General features: G+C 42.9%; 1 protein-coding gene across 6 annotated transcripts in view; it reads left to right on the top strand.

Moving 5' to 3' along the window:
- The window catches only part of esrrga (estrogen-related receptor gamma a), a 110059-nt gene that overhangs the window by 71247 nt on the left and 22462 nt on the right, over positions 1 to 16350 (top strand). For 3 of the 6 annotated variants that reach the window (XM_062561811.1, XM_037488119.2, XM_037488158.2), the window contains exons 4-6: positions 498 to 626; positions 8831 to 8941; positions 11584 to 11766. In XM_062561811.1, the coding sequence (XP_062417795.1) occupies positions 498 to 626; positions 8831 to 8941; positions 11584 to 11766 (423 nt within the window). The remainder of the gene's footprint in view (positions 1 to 497; positions 627 to 8830; positions 8942 to 11583; positions 11767 to 16350) is intronic. The other 3 variants (XM_037488148.2, XM_037488128.2, XM_037488137.2) reach the window with 3 other exon arrangements.

Genomic DNA, 16350 nt, shown 5'->3' with positions numbered 1-16350 from the left:
GTGTTACACTTTGGATGTTTGTGTTGTTGTTGGCGAGGGTTGTGAAGTTAATAGACTTACGTCGGCTAACGATCTTAGCCTCAGCTCTGCATCGGTGCCACTGCGAGTGAACTGCAGCCTGTCACGCAACCTCAGCTCGCTCCAGCCAGGACGTGTGCACATATCCCTGTGTAACATGGACTTACATTCACACGGTCACACTGTCTTCAACAAACGAATAATGATTCCACGATCAGTAGTCTCTAGGCCAGATTAAAATACCTTCACTAAGGGGCACACCTGGTTAATTGTGGATCCATATGTATGTTTACACCTCTAAACTGCTCTCTCTCTCTGGCCCATTGATCATTATCAATGAAGACATGGACAGTCTTTCTGTTTTTTTTCCTTCGTGCCGTGGGATGCGTCCATGAGGTTGACTGCCCGCCTGTCCGTTGTGGTATCCATCTGAAATGAAACCCTTTTTTTGTCTTTTCTCCTAACATGTCTACACACAGGCAACATAGAGTACAGCTGTCCAGCCACCAACGAGTGCGAGATCACCAAGAGGAGACGCAAGTCGTGCCAGGCCTGCCGCTTCATGAAGTGTCTGACTGTGGGCATGCTGAGGGAGGGTAAGGGAAAAGGTCTCTTCCTTATCTTTCTCTGCTTTCTGTGCTACATGTAGCATTTTAAAGCCTATTCAAAATGATTCAGCTAATGCATTCCTCTGCTGATGTGATTAGCGACTCGTGCAGCACTTTGCATCATCAGAAGACCACGCTCCCTTTTGGGGCAGAGATACGGTCATACATTTGAGGAACACAAGAACAACCAATGCCTTTAAAAACAGGCCAGCCTTCTATTCAGACATGGTACCATTATTGTAATGGTAAATGTACTGATTCTTGACTGATGTTAAACAATGCTACATGTAACTTCTTAATACTCATTTCTGTAATGTTTATTGTAATCTTTTTCTATAGGCATCACGCCACTCTTGTTCTCCATGTCCATCTTACCACCACTTTATGTATCTTCATTGGTGTTCAAAGCTTGGTTCTTTTTATTGTACGTTCTCTCTTCATCACTAAACCTAGATCTACACACCATACCATAAAATGGTGCGTTTCCCTTCCTTATAAACCAGTTGCTTACAATAGTATCCAAGGGCATGCGCACACACAAAGACCCACATCCTTGTCTCACCAAAATGAGATAAATATGGAGCATTACAGAATAATTGCAACACTCACACTCTGCAATTGTTCCGTGGTTAAAAAATATAAATACATATTATCTGCCCACACACCACTTTGATTGAATACACTCGCGCTCTCATTACGCACTCCCTTGTTGCCTCTGCCTCTTTCTCTCCCTCTCGTTTGTCCACCTCTGACCTTTCTACTCCCACTGCACTCCCAACAATGAAAAGAGGGAGAGGAGTGGCGAGGGATAAAGAGGAGGACCGAGAGAGAGAGAGAGAGAGAAAGAGAGAAATCGTGGGAGGGGTAAGGTGGGAGGAAGCTAGGAGAGAGGGCGGGAGAGCGGAGCGATTGATTTATAGGAGCAGAGGAGAGGGACCAGGGGAGGTTGAGAGGCAGGGGGAGGACGGTTGAATGAAGCAGAAAGTGTGTGAGAGAGAGAAAAAGAAGAGAGGAGGGTCAAGGTTGTAATTGATGGGAGACCTGGCCCACACCCGCTTTCTTACAGTGGTCAGGGAGCGTGCCTCCGCCTGCCAGCCCTGCCTTCATCCATTCCCGTCTCCATCTTTCCCTCCAGTGCTCCCACACTGTATTACTGTACTGTTTCTGTTGCTTCTCTTTTGTCCATCCATGCTCCCCTTCACTCTGTGTTCTCTCTCACTCTGTTGCCACCGGGACACTCATCCATACCTGCGGACTCTTCCCACTCAGACGTTATTAAGTGAAACCATAACAGTTTCCGGTGGACAGTATCAATGAAAAAAATAAGTGGACATTCTAGAATCAATTTATTCTATGTAGACAACTTCACATTTTCCAGCATTGTCACAGTGGGACTTTTTATTTTATTTTATATTAAAAAAAAAGGAACAACCAAATTAAAACTTCACATTGAGACTAACATTGACTGGGGTCAAAAGCTAAAAACACCTGTGATTTCAATAATCAACACCTTCGGATAATTTTCACTATATACTTTTCAATTAGAATTTTTTGGCAACAGATTGAGGCACTTAAATGTACACTAATTTTAACAGGCCTAAAGTCCTACAATTGTATTGTAGTATGCGCATCTCTCTATTGTCTGCCTTGCTCTTTCTTTTGCACACACACACACACACACACACACACACACACACACACATCCATTCACAACAAGCTGCTGTGGTAGCGTTTGTTCTCCCAGTCGATCTGACATAGACAGAACCCATGTCTCATCCCCCTGTTTTGTCTTGCGTATGTGTGTGTGTGTGTATGTGTGTGGCCACAAACACCCACACACACATGTGTAAGTGCATGTATTATCGGCAGCTCCAACAGCCTCACAGCTCACAAGGCTCGGACTGCATCCTCCGACTGGACACAGAAACACCATGGCCCTTGTCAATAAACTCTAAGTAAAGTCATACTTTTCCTTTTAACATTTAAAAAAAGAAAATTAACAAGATTTGTTGAGACATTTTGAGTGAACAAGAAAGGTAGACATGCTATTGATTTGAACTCTAAAGCATGTGGTTTGCCCACTAAGCCTATAGGAAAGCAGAACCACGGTGCCTTTGCTAGTGGCAGTTCCCCTGCTTCACATGTATTTATCATGCACACACACACACACACCCTGGACTACATATATACATCAACATGACACGCTGCAGCCACCTCATTTGTTGTAGTGGGTAGGAATGTAATGCTGGAGGTCCCGGTCTACATATGAATAAGGGTCATTTGGAAAATCCATTTTGAACTTCCATCGACATTTAGATTGTGGAATATAAAAAGTAGTTATATGTATCCCTTCCCTTTGCTTCACCTGCTTAAATAAGATGTAATATTCTGCGGATTTACTCCTCAAATCTCCCCCTGAATTATTACTCCAAAATAGAAAAGCTAAACTCAAACCCATGAATTTACACGTATAACTGGAAAGAAATCTACTGATCTGTAACACTACCCAGGACAAAAAAATGATATTAAACCAAAAAAGAAGACCTAGTCTACACTAAAAACAGGGATAGTTAAAAACTATCCCACTTTGTTCCATGCCCCCCTTCCCGGGTGCATCCCGCTTTGCAGCAGAATTGCCTAGATGATAATGGTAAGTGGTTAAACAGGTTAGCATCAGAGCTAACGGTTGGTGTCGGGGGCTCGCTCACAGGAAAAAAGGTGAAGATCAAGTGGTAAGGGTGGGATGGGTTCCAAGACACAGAGTAGAATGTGTGTGTTTGCGTGTTTCTGTAGATTTTATAGTTTACCCCTTAGGGCAAGATCTGCCTCAAATTAGCTTTGTCGCCGTGGGAGACAGAAATGGTGAGATGATCAAGTGAGGAGGCAAAGAAGTGTGTATGTGTTTGTGTGTGTGTGTGTGTGATGCAAAGAAAGCAAGAGGCCAGAGGGTCAGTAAGCCAACTCGGAACAGAGAGGGGTTTCTATACATTTTCTCTCAAACACACACCTAATCATGTGAACACACACTGTGTGGGATATGGAGGAGAGGAGTAAACGAGCAGGGGGTAAATTTAAGCAAGGAGTGAACATGGGGCACCCACCCACCAATATGTGGCAGCTAATTTCTGGAGCCAGGCAATTAAAAGGCCTGACTATATTATGAGAACTTACCCTCTGGCAATGGCTGTCTGTCCATTTTTAATGAGGTCATAACGATGCGTCAGCTGAAGACCGAAAGGTCACAGAGGCGGGGCTTGAATTTGCCTACAGAGGGGAGTGGGAGGAAAAGGGGGCCGGAGAAACGGGGTATTGTTGTAGGTAATATTTTTTGATGAAAAATGATGTAATACAAGGTTAAAAGTAAATTGTAATTAGTCTTATTTTATTGATTTGGTAAGTAAAAGAAAACAGGAAAATAATATCACACCTGAGCTATCTCAGTTATTTCTATTTCCACACAACTGGCACAAAGGCAAGACTGACATAATGCATCAAATTCAGCAGTAATGCGTACAATTGTCACAAACCGAATACAAAAAGAGGACATGAAAAGCTTTGGCAGAGGCAAACCGGCCAGGAGCCAGCAATATTCAGTATGCATGTACGTACATTGTGCATATGGTCATGTTGACAGATCTGCTCTTTTACAACGTAGCAGCTTTGATGGTGGCACGTCTGATGAATCACGGTTAAACAGACAGAATGTGTTGAATCCAAAACCGAAGCCTCCATCTCTATTCTGCCATTAACGGCCAGCTGGATTCAGATGGTGGACGGCTAGTGAGACAAGTCCACGGACTGCAAATATAAACCATGGCACACTGCCCCCCACACACGCGCACACGCACACACACACACACACTAACAGCTTGTGCCAACTTTTGGCCGTGCTCCCCACAGCCTCTAAGACCTAATGAGTGAGATCGGGTGGAAGGCCCCAGTCTGTGAGGGTTGGTGTGTGTGTGTGTGTGTGTGTGTGTTTGGTGTCTATATACTGCTGGAAGTGTGCGTCAAAACTCTCTTCATAGCTCACCAGTCCTGACCGCTACCATCCAATCTCATTGCTGCCCGCGGATGCAGTCACACGCACCACGGAGGTCTCACCATGGCCGAGACGTGTCCACACGCAAAACACATGCAGGCAATTGGTTTCTAATAAAGGACACATTTTATGAGAAGATATCAATGATTAAAAAAAAAAGAGAAGGGTTTTGTTTTGGGGATCAATAGATGGCGAAAGAGCCTGTGATGTGGAAACAGCCGAGGGGAGCGGCAGACAACTGGTGGCGTCTGGTGTTCCCTCGTGGGAAACTTGTAGCTAAATCTGGCCCTGTAGCGTCTGTCCTGAGTGACTGTTTGTGTGACTGGCATCTGGTTGCATCCCAGCGATAATGGAAATGCTCTGACGAGAGATCCGCCTAAGTGGTCTGCTCTCTTTCATACATACACTTTCGGTGTTTCTTTAGAGACCAGAGGAGAGATGTGAAAGGAAGAGAGTTTGCATGCAGACTTCAGCAAAATCACAAGAATACTTCTTGTCAAGAAAAAGGCACAAAGCTAAGAGTGTAGCTTTTGAGTTGTTTGTTCTTTAGACATTTGGGAATGTGTAATAGTTGTGTAAATATATCATGGTTTGTTTTTCTTTATTAAGCGGAATGCCCATCAATGTGGAGAAGGCAACATTTTTCACATGATCCCTCTCACACACACGCACGTATTCACACACCAGTGACAGCCACCTGGCCGCTGCCTCGGGCTGAGCTGTTCTGATCTGTTCTGGTCTAAAAGAACGTCGCTGCATGACACTGCACACACCGCACACTTTCTTCTTGACTTCCCCTTCGGCCCTCTCTCATGCTCTCTTTATTTTTCTTTCCTTCTTTAAGCTATCTTATGTCAATTGTTTTAATCCCTCATCCACGTGAATACTCTTTACTCCCTAGCAACCGTTTAAATGAGAGCACCACTGGATAATCCGTGTCCGGTGACTAAGGCACACATTTTGTGTGCTTCTTTCGCCTCACACATGCAGGAAATCACAGAAACATGCAAAAACACACGTTTAGATTTAAATGGGGTTGTTGTCTTACCCCATCTGCTTGCACATCAGTTGTTAAACCCACAAAGGAAAACACTTGGTATAATTGTATAACACCAGCACTGAGGTTTTACACACACACACAATCACATATACACTCACAGAAAAATAAGGTGATAACCTGGTCTAAGGTTGAAGAGAGACTCCAACACAGTTATCACTTCAATTACCATAAAACTGCACTCTGGCCTTCTCCTTGTCTCTGGCTCTTTAAATGGTCCCTTCCTCTTGTCCCTTTTGTCAGCCTGCCACCTCTTTGCTGTGATCAACAGAAATCAATCATTTTATTTGTCTTCGTCCCTCCACTTTATGCCTCACTCCTTCCCTCGCCCTCTTTCATCCACTCGATTGCTCATCATATCATTGACCATCTGGAATCAATCCATTTCCTGTCTTTCTCTCGTCTTTTCTCTCTTGCATTGAGCAGCGGTTCTCTCTTCAAAAGCACTTCGGTGTCAAAGGCATTTCACTCGCAATCCCTCAACTGTTCAGACCCCCCCCCCCCCACACACACACACACACACACACGTGCTGACGTGCAAAGTAAAATCTATACTGATGTGATCAGTGCAGATCTTGCTATTGACAGACAACAATATTCCAGAGAGGGAATAGATTTGGCTTCATCATTGTCACTGTGTGTCAAGGGGTGTTTATATTTACAATTTGCTCCATTTTTGTCACATGTTGTACAAAGTTGATATACCTGTATGGTATCAAATTCAATGTAAACAAAAAACTATTTGCAATATGTATTTGAGCGTGTAGAAGTAGGAGCAATAGACTGTTTAGAGGCATTCCTTTATTTTACGTCATAATTAAAGCGTATAATGAGGGAATCCTCTGTTGATTTTGTCTTTTCATTATTGTGTTCCTCTTTTACAATGATCATAGTAATCATCCCTCCTCTATTCTCTCATTTTAATTCATTTTTTCCTCATTGTCCATCGTTTATTAGCCCATCCATTACCTGCCTCTTTGCTTCTCTTATTTCACAACCTGCACTCTACCTCTCACTCCTATCTTCTCCCCTTCTACAATTTCTTTTATGTTTTTTTTTCTGTAATGCATCTTTATTTAATTTCTTACCAGTTTCCTGTTTAATTATTCTCTTCTTCACTTGCCTTTTCTTTGTCCTCTTCACCTTTTTTTCCTCATCCTTACATTACCTTTGCCCCGACCCTTTCCTCTCCTCTTTATCCCTTCCCTCCTCTCCTCTTGAGCCCATTCTTTATGACTTGAAGGCTCATTTGTTAAGAGCAGGTAGAGCACTCTCGTTCCCCCCCTAGCCTCCTCTGGTCTCTTTTTTGTGGTCTTTGGAAATATAATTTTCAATTTTTAATTTGATTCATTTGGATTTGATCATTAATCAGTCCTGAGAGAGAGTTAATTTGGTGGAAAATAGATGAGGTAGCTAGAGAGTGCTCTTTATAAAGTGAACTCAGCACAGTATTGGCTCTTTTAGGTATAAGGAAAAGGGAAAAAAGAAGTCGGTTGGCAAGACTTTTTGTGAGAGGAAAAAGGGGAAAGTGTGCACGGCATTAGAGCCACGTTAATTGTTAGAAATGAATCAAAGAATCTTTGGGATTGAGGCCTTGGCAGGAGGTGTAGGTGTGTCATGAAAGTACAAATGATGCGCTGCAGACATAGGAAACAGATGTTTGCCCTTTTTAGATACTTGCCTATGAATAAATTCCTTTCATGTTGAACATGATATGAATCCGTGGTTTAAATATACAGTATGCACCAATTTTACTGAGACATGACCAGCTATTGATTGAAGGGCTTCCTCAAACCCATTCCGTCACTTCTCTTCTCTTCTCTTCCCGTCTTAAGTCCTCTCTTCCAGGATCCTTTACCTTCTGTCACTCCGATACTCTGCCTCTGTCTCGTGTTGTTTTTCTAATAAACCACCACTAACCAAGGAAGTGAATGGGCAAGCCGCACAAACACAAACACATGGGGGTGTGTGGAAAAAGAGTGGGTTTGTGAGTTGTTTTGTACCCCCTGGTGTTCAGAGTTTCTTGACCGTTTGGTGACATCCCCCCCCTCCTCCCCCACACTGAACCTGGACTGTCAGCCTTTCTGTCCACCTATTTTCATCTCAAGCCTAGACAGACACACATGCATGTTCATTTCTCCTGGTTAGAGGGAAATGAAACATGATCGTACACAATGCAAATACTGCCCAATACAAACGAATGCACAAACACACTCCCCTTTTCTGCCAATAGGAAGTCTTTCTGTTAAGTCTCCTAGGTGTGTTGTCTTGGTCATGGTCAGCACATTTTTCAGAGGATTTATATCTGTCTGTGTTAGCAAATCTCTCTCCTGCACTCTCCCTCTTTTTGCTCCCTCTTCTTTCTATTTTTCTCTCTATCTATACATTTAAATTGTTACTGTTTACTTTAAATTGTTACTCACTGACTTTTTCCTTATATTGTTTGTTAAGTTTGTTAAGTTTCTGTGAATTATGTTCTTCTTGATTTAGCCTCACTTTATTCCTGAATAGTATAAACAAGCATCTTAACAACCCTTTCAGGTTCCTACTCTCCTCTTCTCCTCCAGGGTACATGACACCTCTGTCTTCCTTATCCATCTTTAAGTGGTAACCACGGTAACATCCATCCCCAGAGAGATAGGCCTAATTAAATTAAGACTCCTTTGTGTCAATTAATTAACGAGAGAGAGAAAGAGAGAGAGAGAGAGAGACAGCAACAGAAAGAAAGAGATTGTGCAAGAGACAGGAAAAGAGTAAGTCAAAAAGCCAAAGAGACAACATGAGAGAGGGGATTTTTCTCCATCGGTGTCTCTATAAATTAGTCTTGTTATAGAATAAAAGAGCCAAGCGAGGTTAGCAAGCTTGACAGTAAGATGAAAGTGCCCACATGCATAACAGAAACGCACACAGGCAAACACGTAAGCACAGCATAACTGCACAGCTTTCACCATTTCATTCCCACACATCATTATGTAACCCCCCCCCCCCTCTCTCTCTATTATAGTTTGTTTATTTTTATTCCTTGCCTTTTGGTTATTATTCAAAATAGTTAAAGTCTCAGTGTCACTCAGTCTATTGATATACTCCTTCTGCCATTTGTTACAGGTGTCCGTCTGGACAGGGTGCGCGGCGGGAGACAGAAGTACAAACGCCGGATAGATGCCGACAACAGTCCATACCTGAACCCCCAGCTGGCTCTGCCCCCCAAGAAGCCATGTAAGAGCAAAAACACACACAAAAAACTCTAACCCAATATCTGACAGTCCTCTCTCCGAGGTTGAGTATGTTTTCTCAAGGACAGAACTGTGCATTCTGTCCTCAGTGCAAAGTGACTCATACTCAACTCCAATTGACTGAAATGTTGTGCTGCAGTGACAAAAGCATCTGACTAGTGTGCAGGGCAAACAGTGAAAGACACTGCATGAGTGAGATTATCTGTATGCAAAGATAAAAAAAAAACAATCCAATTCTAGCATCGATTAAAGTGTGCATTTAATAGGCAGAAGTTGTTGTTTAGAGATCAAGGCATATGCTAATAGAGACATTTGAACAGTAAAAATAGTTTAAACGCACACACACAAATAAATATACTGGGTATTGAAAAGCCAATCAGTTTAGGACTAAGTTTATCTTCCTCCCTCTACTGCTACCAGTTTGGGGTCGTACCATTTTATACGTGTAATATTTCACTATGAAAGTGTTCATTTAAATGCTAGTGTTTTGTTTAAAAGAAAAGAACCATCACAAACGCCTGATGATTGAAAATGAATAAGGGAGTGAGTGATGGTGACGGAGGGACAGGTTGAGAAGGACAGCGAGGGAGAGACGGAGCCTAAATGAGAAGGTTTCTCAGAGAGAGAGAGGGAGAGGAGGGGAGGAAGGGAGAAAGAGGAAGGTAGGGGGCAGCCAGCACCCTAATCCGGATTAAATCCAATCTGGCAGCCACATCAAACTAGAGTTAGCTCTTTAGCTAAGCGTCTGCTCGCACACATGACACACACACACACACACACACACACACGCATGCAGTGCAGATTGAACAGTGTTTAGCAGCTTGGTCCCCAAAGCCCATTTTGCTTAAAGCTGGAGCATATTCTGCTTTAGGCCAATATGCTGAATGGCTGCACGGCAGCTTACCGCGACTTCTGCACTACTAATCATTGAAATGATGGGATAATAAGAGTGTTTGTACACTATGTGTGTTTGTTTAAAATGCATGTATTTGAATACACTATTTTTCCGTATTCTAGTTATCCTTAAACAGGTTATGATTAACTCTAGTCCTTTTTTAGTCCTCGTTTTATGGAAGTTTCCTCTCTGTTTGGTTAAGTTTCAACAATAATTTACTGGATCATTGACTTCCTTTCCTTTTAATATATGTATGAACACAAATATCTCTAACATAAAACCAAAACTAGATGATATTGACTTCCTGGGTGTCTCTTGATTTTTTTCCCCCCCTCACAAACAGTCAATACACATACAAAACAAAATTCCTTGCCTCTGTCTCTCTCAGATACACGCACATACAGCCTATCTATCCGTAGTCCAATCCCTAGCCTCAGCGTCCCATTGATTGTGTGAGAACAGAACAATAGCCCAGGGTTTGGAAATGGGCTTCCATTGATTCTAATTAGGGAAACATTAAATAAGATCTACCCACAGATACTGCTGTGTGACTGGGATTGGTTTGGCTCAAACGACCCTGGAGCTGAAACTATGGGGAAGAGAATGGAAGAATATATCCATGTACAAATGTTTGTGTGTGTGTGTGTGTGCGTGTGCGTGGGTTTGTTTGTGAGTGTGTCAACAAAATTGGGGGAGGAGAGTGTTAGATCAATACACAACTCATCCCCCCCAACTCTGTTTCACTCTCTCTTTCTGTTTATCTCCATCTAGCTGTCGCTCTCTCGACTCTTCCTGTCTGTCTTTTACAATCTGTCCATGGCTCAATTTCTACCTGTCTGTCTTCTCCCATTTTATTTTCTTTGCTTATCCCTCCCTCTCTCTCTCTCTCCCTCTCCCTCTCTCGATCTTCCTCCATCCCTTCTCTCCTCTGTTGCTCTTCTATCCTCTGTTATTATACCCATGCTTGATTAGTCCGTGGATTAATTTGGAAGCAGGGTATCAGTCTGTTACTAATGGGCCATAGAGATCTCATCACCACATGTCACCGTTACCAGCTGAGCTGTTTGGCTTTCGGTATAATCTTTCCCTTCTGTATGTATCGGTGCAGCTTCTTTTGCCGATACAATGTTTTAAGCAACCTGCATAAGTGGCAGTAATAGCATTTGAACGCACCTTGAAACATCTCCTTAACTGGAGGTTGTATTTTACAATTTGTTGTAAGATATTTGAATCAATCAAAATTCCCCAAACACATTAGAAGCTGTTGTAGTCAAGCATTCTCTTCTTTGAGGTTTCCATCACACAGTTCAATATATAATGACCCAAAAGCTTCCACTTGACAGTTGAAGCAATTTCTTATTACACGTCATCATGTTCAATATACAATACAATTAAACTGTAAAAAATACTTTTCAAATAATGTTTTGTCTACAATACACCCATACATGTAAATTGTATAACATGCTGTATGTGTAATATCGAACATGATGATTTTTCTGCTCTATAATCTTGAAATGTACTCATGTTGATTTAATGCTATGTGTTGTGTGGTTATGTCTGCTGAAATTATTCTGCTACATGTGGAAATACATTTAGAAATATGTGTAATCTACCAAGCCTTGATGTAAGGGCCTGTGCACATGACCTGCATGATGTCGTATTGGTGTGAAAACAGTTTGCAAACCTAACATCTCTCTGTCTCTGTGTCTTTCTCCTTGTCTGGTGGTCAGTTGCCTTTGGCTGCCTTGCAGATAACAAAATCGTCTCTCATCTGCTGGTGGCCGAGCCAGAGAAGATTTACGCCATGCCTGACCCAACAGTACCAGACAGCGACATCAAGGCCTTGACCACGCTGTGTGACCTGGCCGACAGAGAGCTGGTGGTCAACATCGGCTGGGCCAAACACATCCCCGGTAAGGAAAGAAAAGAAAGCGCTGAACATAACCCTACTCCATGTTGTGACACACAAACACCCATCCGTCCATACATACTTTTTATATGAGATCTCATAGACACACGCCCGCTCACATAGACACGCATAGCATACGTGCGGTGTGAATTGGCAGAGTGCAAGGTTAGACTCAGCTGCTCCAGATGCACTTCAGGTACAAGCGCATACACACAAGTACGCCTGGTGCTAAGGTGTGACCTTTCACCCTAATCCTTGCACCCAGACAGTCTGAACTGTTGACTCTTTCACCTGGCTAACCAAATGCTCTCCCACGTGTCACACCTTCCTACACGGCACAGGAATGTGACCTCTTGAACCAAAAAGTACAATTTGCCTTATATTTGAAATGAGTATGTGTGTGTATGAGTTACTGTGCCAAATATATGACAAAGGCCTTTGAAACCACAGCCTTTTGTGAACTCTTTTTCTACTACTATTAAATATATAGTCACACAAATTAGTTTGAAGCAATGAGCATTCACTCACATTTCTGCGGGGTAACGATCTTATTGTAGGATTAAAAATTGCATTTTTACACACGAGGTGATTGGAGGACCAAATAGGGGGCAAAGAAAATGGCACATTCTAATGATGAAGCAGTGAATAGTTCCTGATATTTTACAGTAGTGCGATGTCTGCTTTAGCCTGTGGCGCATAGTATATTGGTCTATCAACAGAACAGAAGAAAATAATCTAATTCGTTCAAACTGATTTTTTTTGTCAAAATTGGATCTGGACTACTATGAAGTTTAAATAATATCAGGGTATACAAATGAGTCATTAAATGGGTAAATAAGAGAGAGAGAGAAAAGAGCAAGTCTGATGATGGCGGCGAATGCGTCTGTCCTTGGAATCTTAAACGAAGAGGAAGACAGACAGCAAGACGTATGAGATTAAAACTGTAATCTGGTTTTGGTTTTAGTGAGTGAGCCCGCTGTGACAGCAGCGAGGAGGGAAGAGGAGTGTCTCAGATTAACACAGATTAGCACGCAGATTAGTCCCATTGTGAACTGGAAATATGGTTGTAGAATAGAACATCCCACTGTTGCCACCGCTCAGACAGTATAGTGGGTCCTCAGAGTATAAGGGGAAGCACCAGATTAGAAGCATAAATACCACTCAGTCATGCTGCGTAAATCTATAATAATAAAATCAATAGCTTCGGATAACTGGGTCTCCAAATGATATATATATATAATATATTATCAATAAAGATGAAAACAACAGAGAAAAAAAGAGAGGAAGTGAGAGAGAGAAGGATGGGAATATACATTGCTTCTTGTTAGTGTATTGATCAATGTGGTGCTATATGGACAGTAAGCAGACATATATATTGATTCTCATGCCAAGTATAGCCCTTTGAATATTTAGTTTTCTCTTTCCAAAGAACATAAAACCTCATTCCAATACTATCTCCTTTCCTGTAATCTCCCTGTCTCACACTTCTGTGCTTTCGCTTTTAATCCATTTACCTCCTTCCCCCCTTACGACATGTGTCTCTCTCCACATACCTCTGGGATGCACCTACTGTATTTACAACATGCAAACACAAAAATAACTCAAAGACACACGCAAATACAACACGCAAACATTTGTTTTGCATTGGACTTTTCCTTTGCTCACTACTTTTTTAAGTGAATGGCCAGCCTATGTATGTGCTAGCCTGTATGTGTGTGTGTGTGTGTGTGTGTGTGGCGCGAGCGGAGTGCAACGATTGCTTGGCGGAGGAGAGAAGATGGCGTGATTAGATGAACGAGAAAGGCAATCCACTGTTCACAGAGAAAGATAGAACTCTTCATCTTCCAAGTAATGTGTGTATGGGTGTGCGTGTGCGTGTGTGTGTGTGTGTGTGTGTGGGGGGGGGTGTGATGTGAGCACCTTATGAAATCCTCATTGTTTACAACACTGAACACTGATCTAATGTTCTCTCTCACACACACACACACACACACACACCTACATATATGTACACACAGAAAGTGATCTACTGTTCACTCACCCTGGGAAGGATTGTCAGAAAGAAATACGCCGGCCTCCTCAACATTTTTTATCAGACTCCTACACAAAGAGACACACGCACACACACAGACACACGCACGAGTCAAACAATAAAAAACGTACAATGACTTAAATCTCAAATAGAATGAAATAGAATAGACCTGTTAACCTTTTTGCGGCCATCTTTTTTTTCACATTTTTGCTGAGTGTGTGAGTGACTTTTACTCCATACAGGGTGTACATGTGAACACACACACACACACATGTCTGTGCTCGCCATGGTACAGTAATTTTTTAATCAAATTGATGGAGAGAGACAGAGAAACAAAGAGAAAAAAGACACAGGCAGAGAGAGGAGAGGTGAAGCCAATTTATGCTTCATGATATGGCTGCTCAGCGCTGCATACGCACACACACACACACGCGCACACACACACGCACACACAGGCCGCTAACAGTGGTAACAACGTGTCAAGGCGAGCGCCAGGCAGCTAATTTGAAGTCATTAGATGTCTGCCGTACTGGCAACAATTTGTTACGCTCACACACGCACAAACACACACACAAAAAACACATCGCGTACACACACTGAGTTAAGAGCCGTCTGCGGATAGCGAGGAGGCTAAATTGTAAACTAATTTAAACATCACTCAGCGTTAGAGAGGCTGCCCGCAAGACAGGCCCCCGGATAACAAGGCTAGGGTACGCACGCTCGCACGTGTGTGTGTGTGTGTGTGTGTGTGTGTGTGTGTGTGTTGCTAGTCATGTCTGACACACAGACTTGCCCAACCTTAGAGACTTGTGACAACACACGCACGTATACACACATATCTCTTTGATTGGTTCTTTGATTCTAAAACTGTGTGTAGGGGTGTGTGTGTGTGTGTGTGTGTGTGCATGCACGCTCATTTCCATATTGATATGGCCTATATGCAAACATTTGATATGTCATTAGAAGAGGAAAATGAGGTTTCAGACCCAGTGTGGGTCTCTTGTCATCCCACAAGGCATGGGACACCGTCACACATTTGCACCTCGCACATGCATATGTGTGTTAAAGACCGAACATGAAATGCATGCAAACACATTCAAAACTGGTCGAGTGACCCCATGTCTGGAGGATAAGTACATGAGCAGTACGCTGTCCCTCTCAGGAAACTGTGGGTATGTGGAAATGTTGCAGTTGCGTAATTATTCAGAGGATGTGAAAGGCTTTGGCGTCCAATAATATGGATTAGTGAAGAGAAGATCATATTTTAATAGCTCTCATAGCCACAACTCCAGTTGCACATTAGGTCGCATGTCACAGTATTGTGTGTGTGTGTTGAAGGAGGAAAGAGGATCGGTCAGGTGAGAAAAGGAGGCAAATATTTAAACAGGAGCAAATAAGACAGTGAATTAAAAGGAAAAAAAGGCTTTTCAAAACGAGCCATTTATCTGTCTGTAGAAATAGTCCTTTCATCCTTTTTTCTCTTTTCTCTTTTTCCCTCATCTTTTCTCTCTCTTCCTCGCTCTCTCTCTGACTAAATGACTACCGGGCAGTCAGGCCAGCAGCTCTTATCTAGTCTCGCGGACACAAAAGAGAAAGACAGACAGGCGAACACTTGACTTGACGAAAGAGCAAGGAACGAACAAATGAATGAATCAACGAACGAGGGCCAGAACCTATAACACGTCTATTTTACCAGAACCACAGGGCTTGCCATTAGTGTGTGGGGGGGGGAGGGGGTTTACGACCCCCTTCCCCCATTCTTTCTTTATTCAAGGAAGAAATTGCTCTTGGGCCGCCCCCACTTCCCCTCCTCTATTCTCTGGCTCCGCTATCTCCTCTTACTTGCTCTTTCTTTTCTTACAGTCTTTCTTTCGTTCCCTTTTCAATTTTGACACTCAGGATAAGCGGTCTATGTGTCGGCAATAAAGCAGTATGATTGAGCTGTAAAAAACGGGGGGGGAGAAGGGAGGTGGACCGGGAGGGGGTTGCTGTGTGTCTATTCGTTTAATCGGCCTTTATGGAGATATGGGAGAAGGGGGTTCGGGTGGTTGCGGTGGTGATGGGATAGCAGGTGATGAGGGATGTCCTCTTGGCTCATGTTTTGCATGCTTTCTGTCTCCTTGAGTCATTTATTGGCCTCTCTATCACGCCTTCTCTGTCCTTCTTCCCCTTGCTCCTTGTTTGTATTTGAGTATCCCACACAGGGATGCTGCAACGTTGGACCAGGATTAAGGAAAATGGGGAACTGAAAAGAAGGTTTTAAATAAAACATACTGGAGGTGAGAGAAAAGAATAGTGTAGGAAATGGCTACAGAATGGAAAGCAGGGTGGTCACACACCTCGGTATAACCTACACACTCCCCAATAGCCTTTAATACAATGCTATTCTGACTCCATGGCTAAATGTCCCCCACCTCCTCAACCTCTCTTGTGACCTGCCTTTCTCTCTCTCTCTCTCTCTCTCTCTCTCTCTCTCTCTCTGCTTCTGGCTCGCCCTGCTTTTCTCCCTCTCTCTCTCTGGCCTGACCTCCCACCTTCTCTCTCCATGGTATCCTT

Source organism: Pungitius pungitius, chromosome 4 (assembly GCF_949316345.1).
Source record: "Pungitius pungitius chromosome 4, fPunPun2.1, whole genome shotgun sequence".
Lineage (NCBI taxonomy): Eukaryota > Metazoa > Chordata > Actinopteri > Perciformes > Gasterosteidae > Pungitius > Pungitius pungitius.
This window is presented reverse-complemented; position numbering and strand designations above follow the sequence as displayed.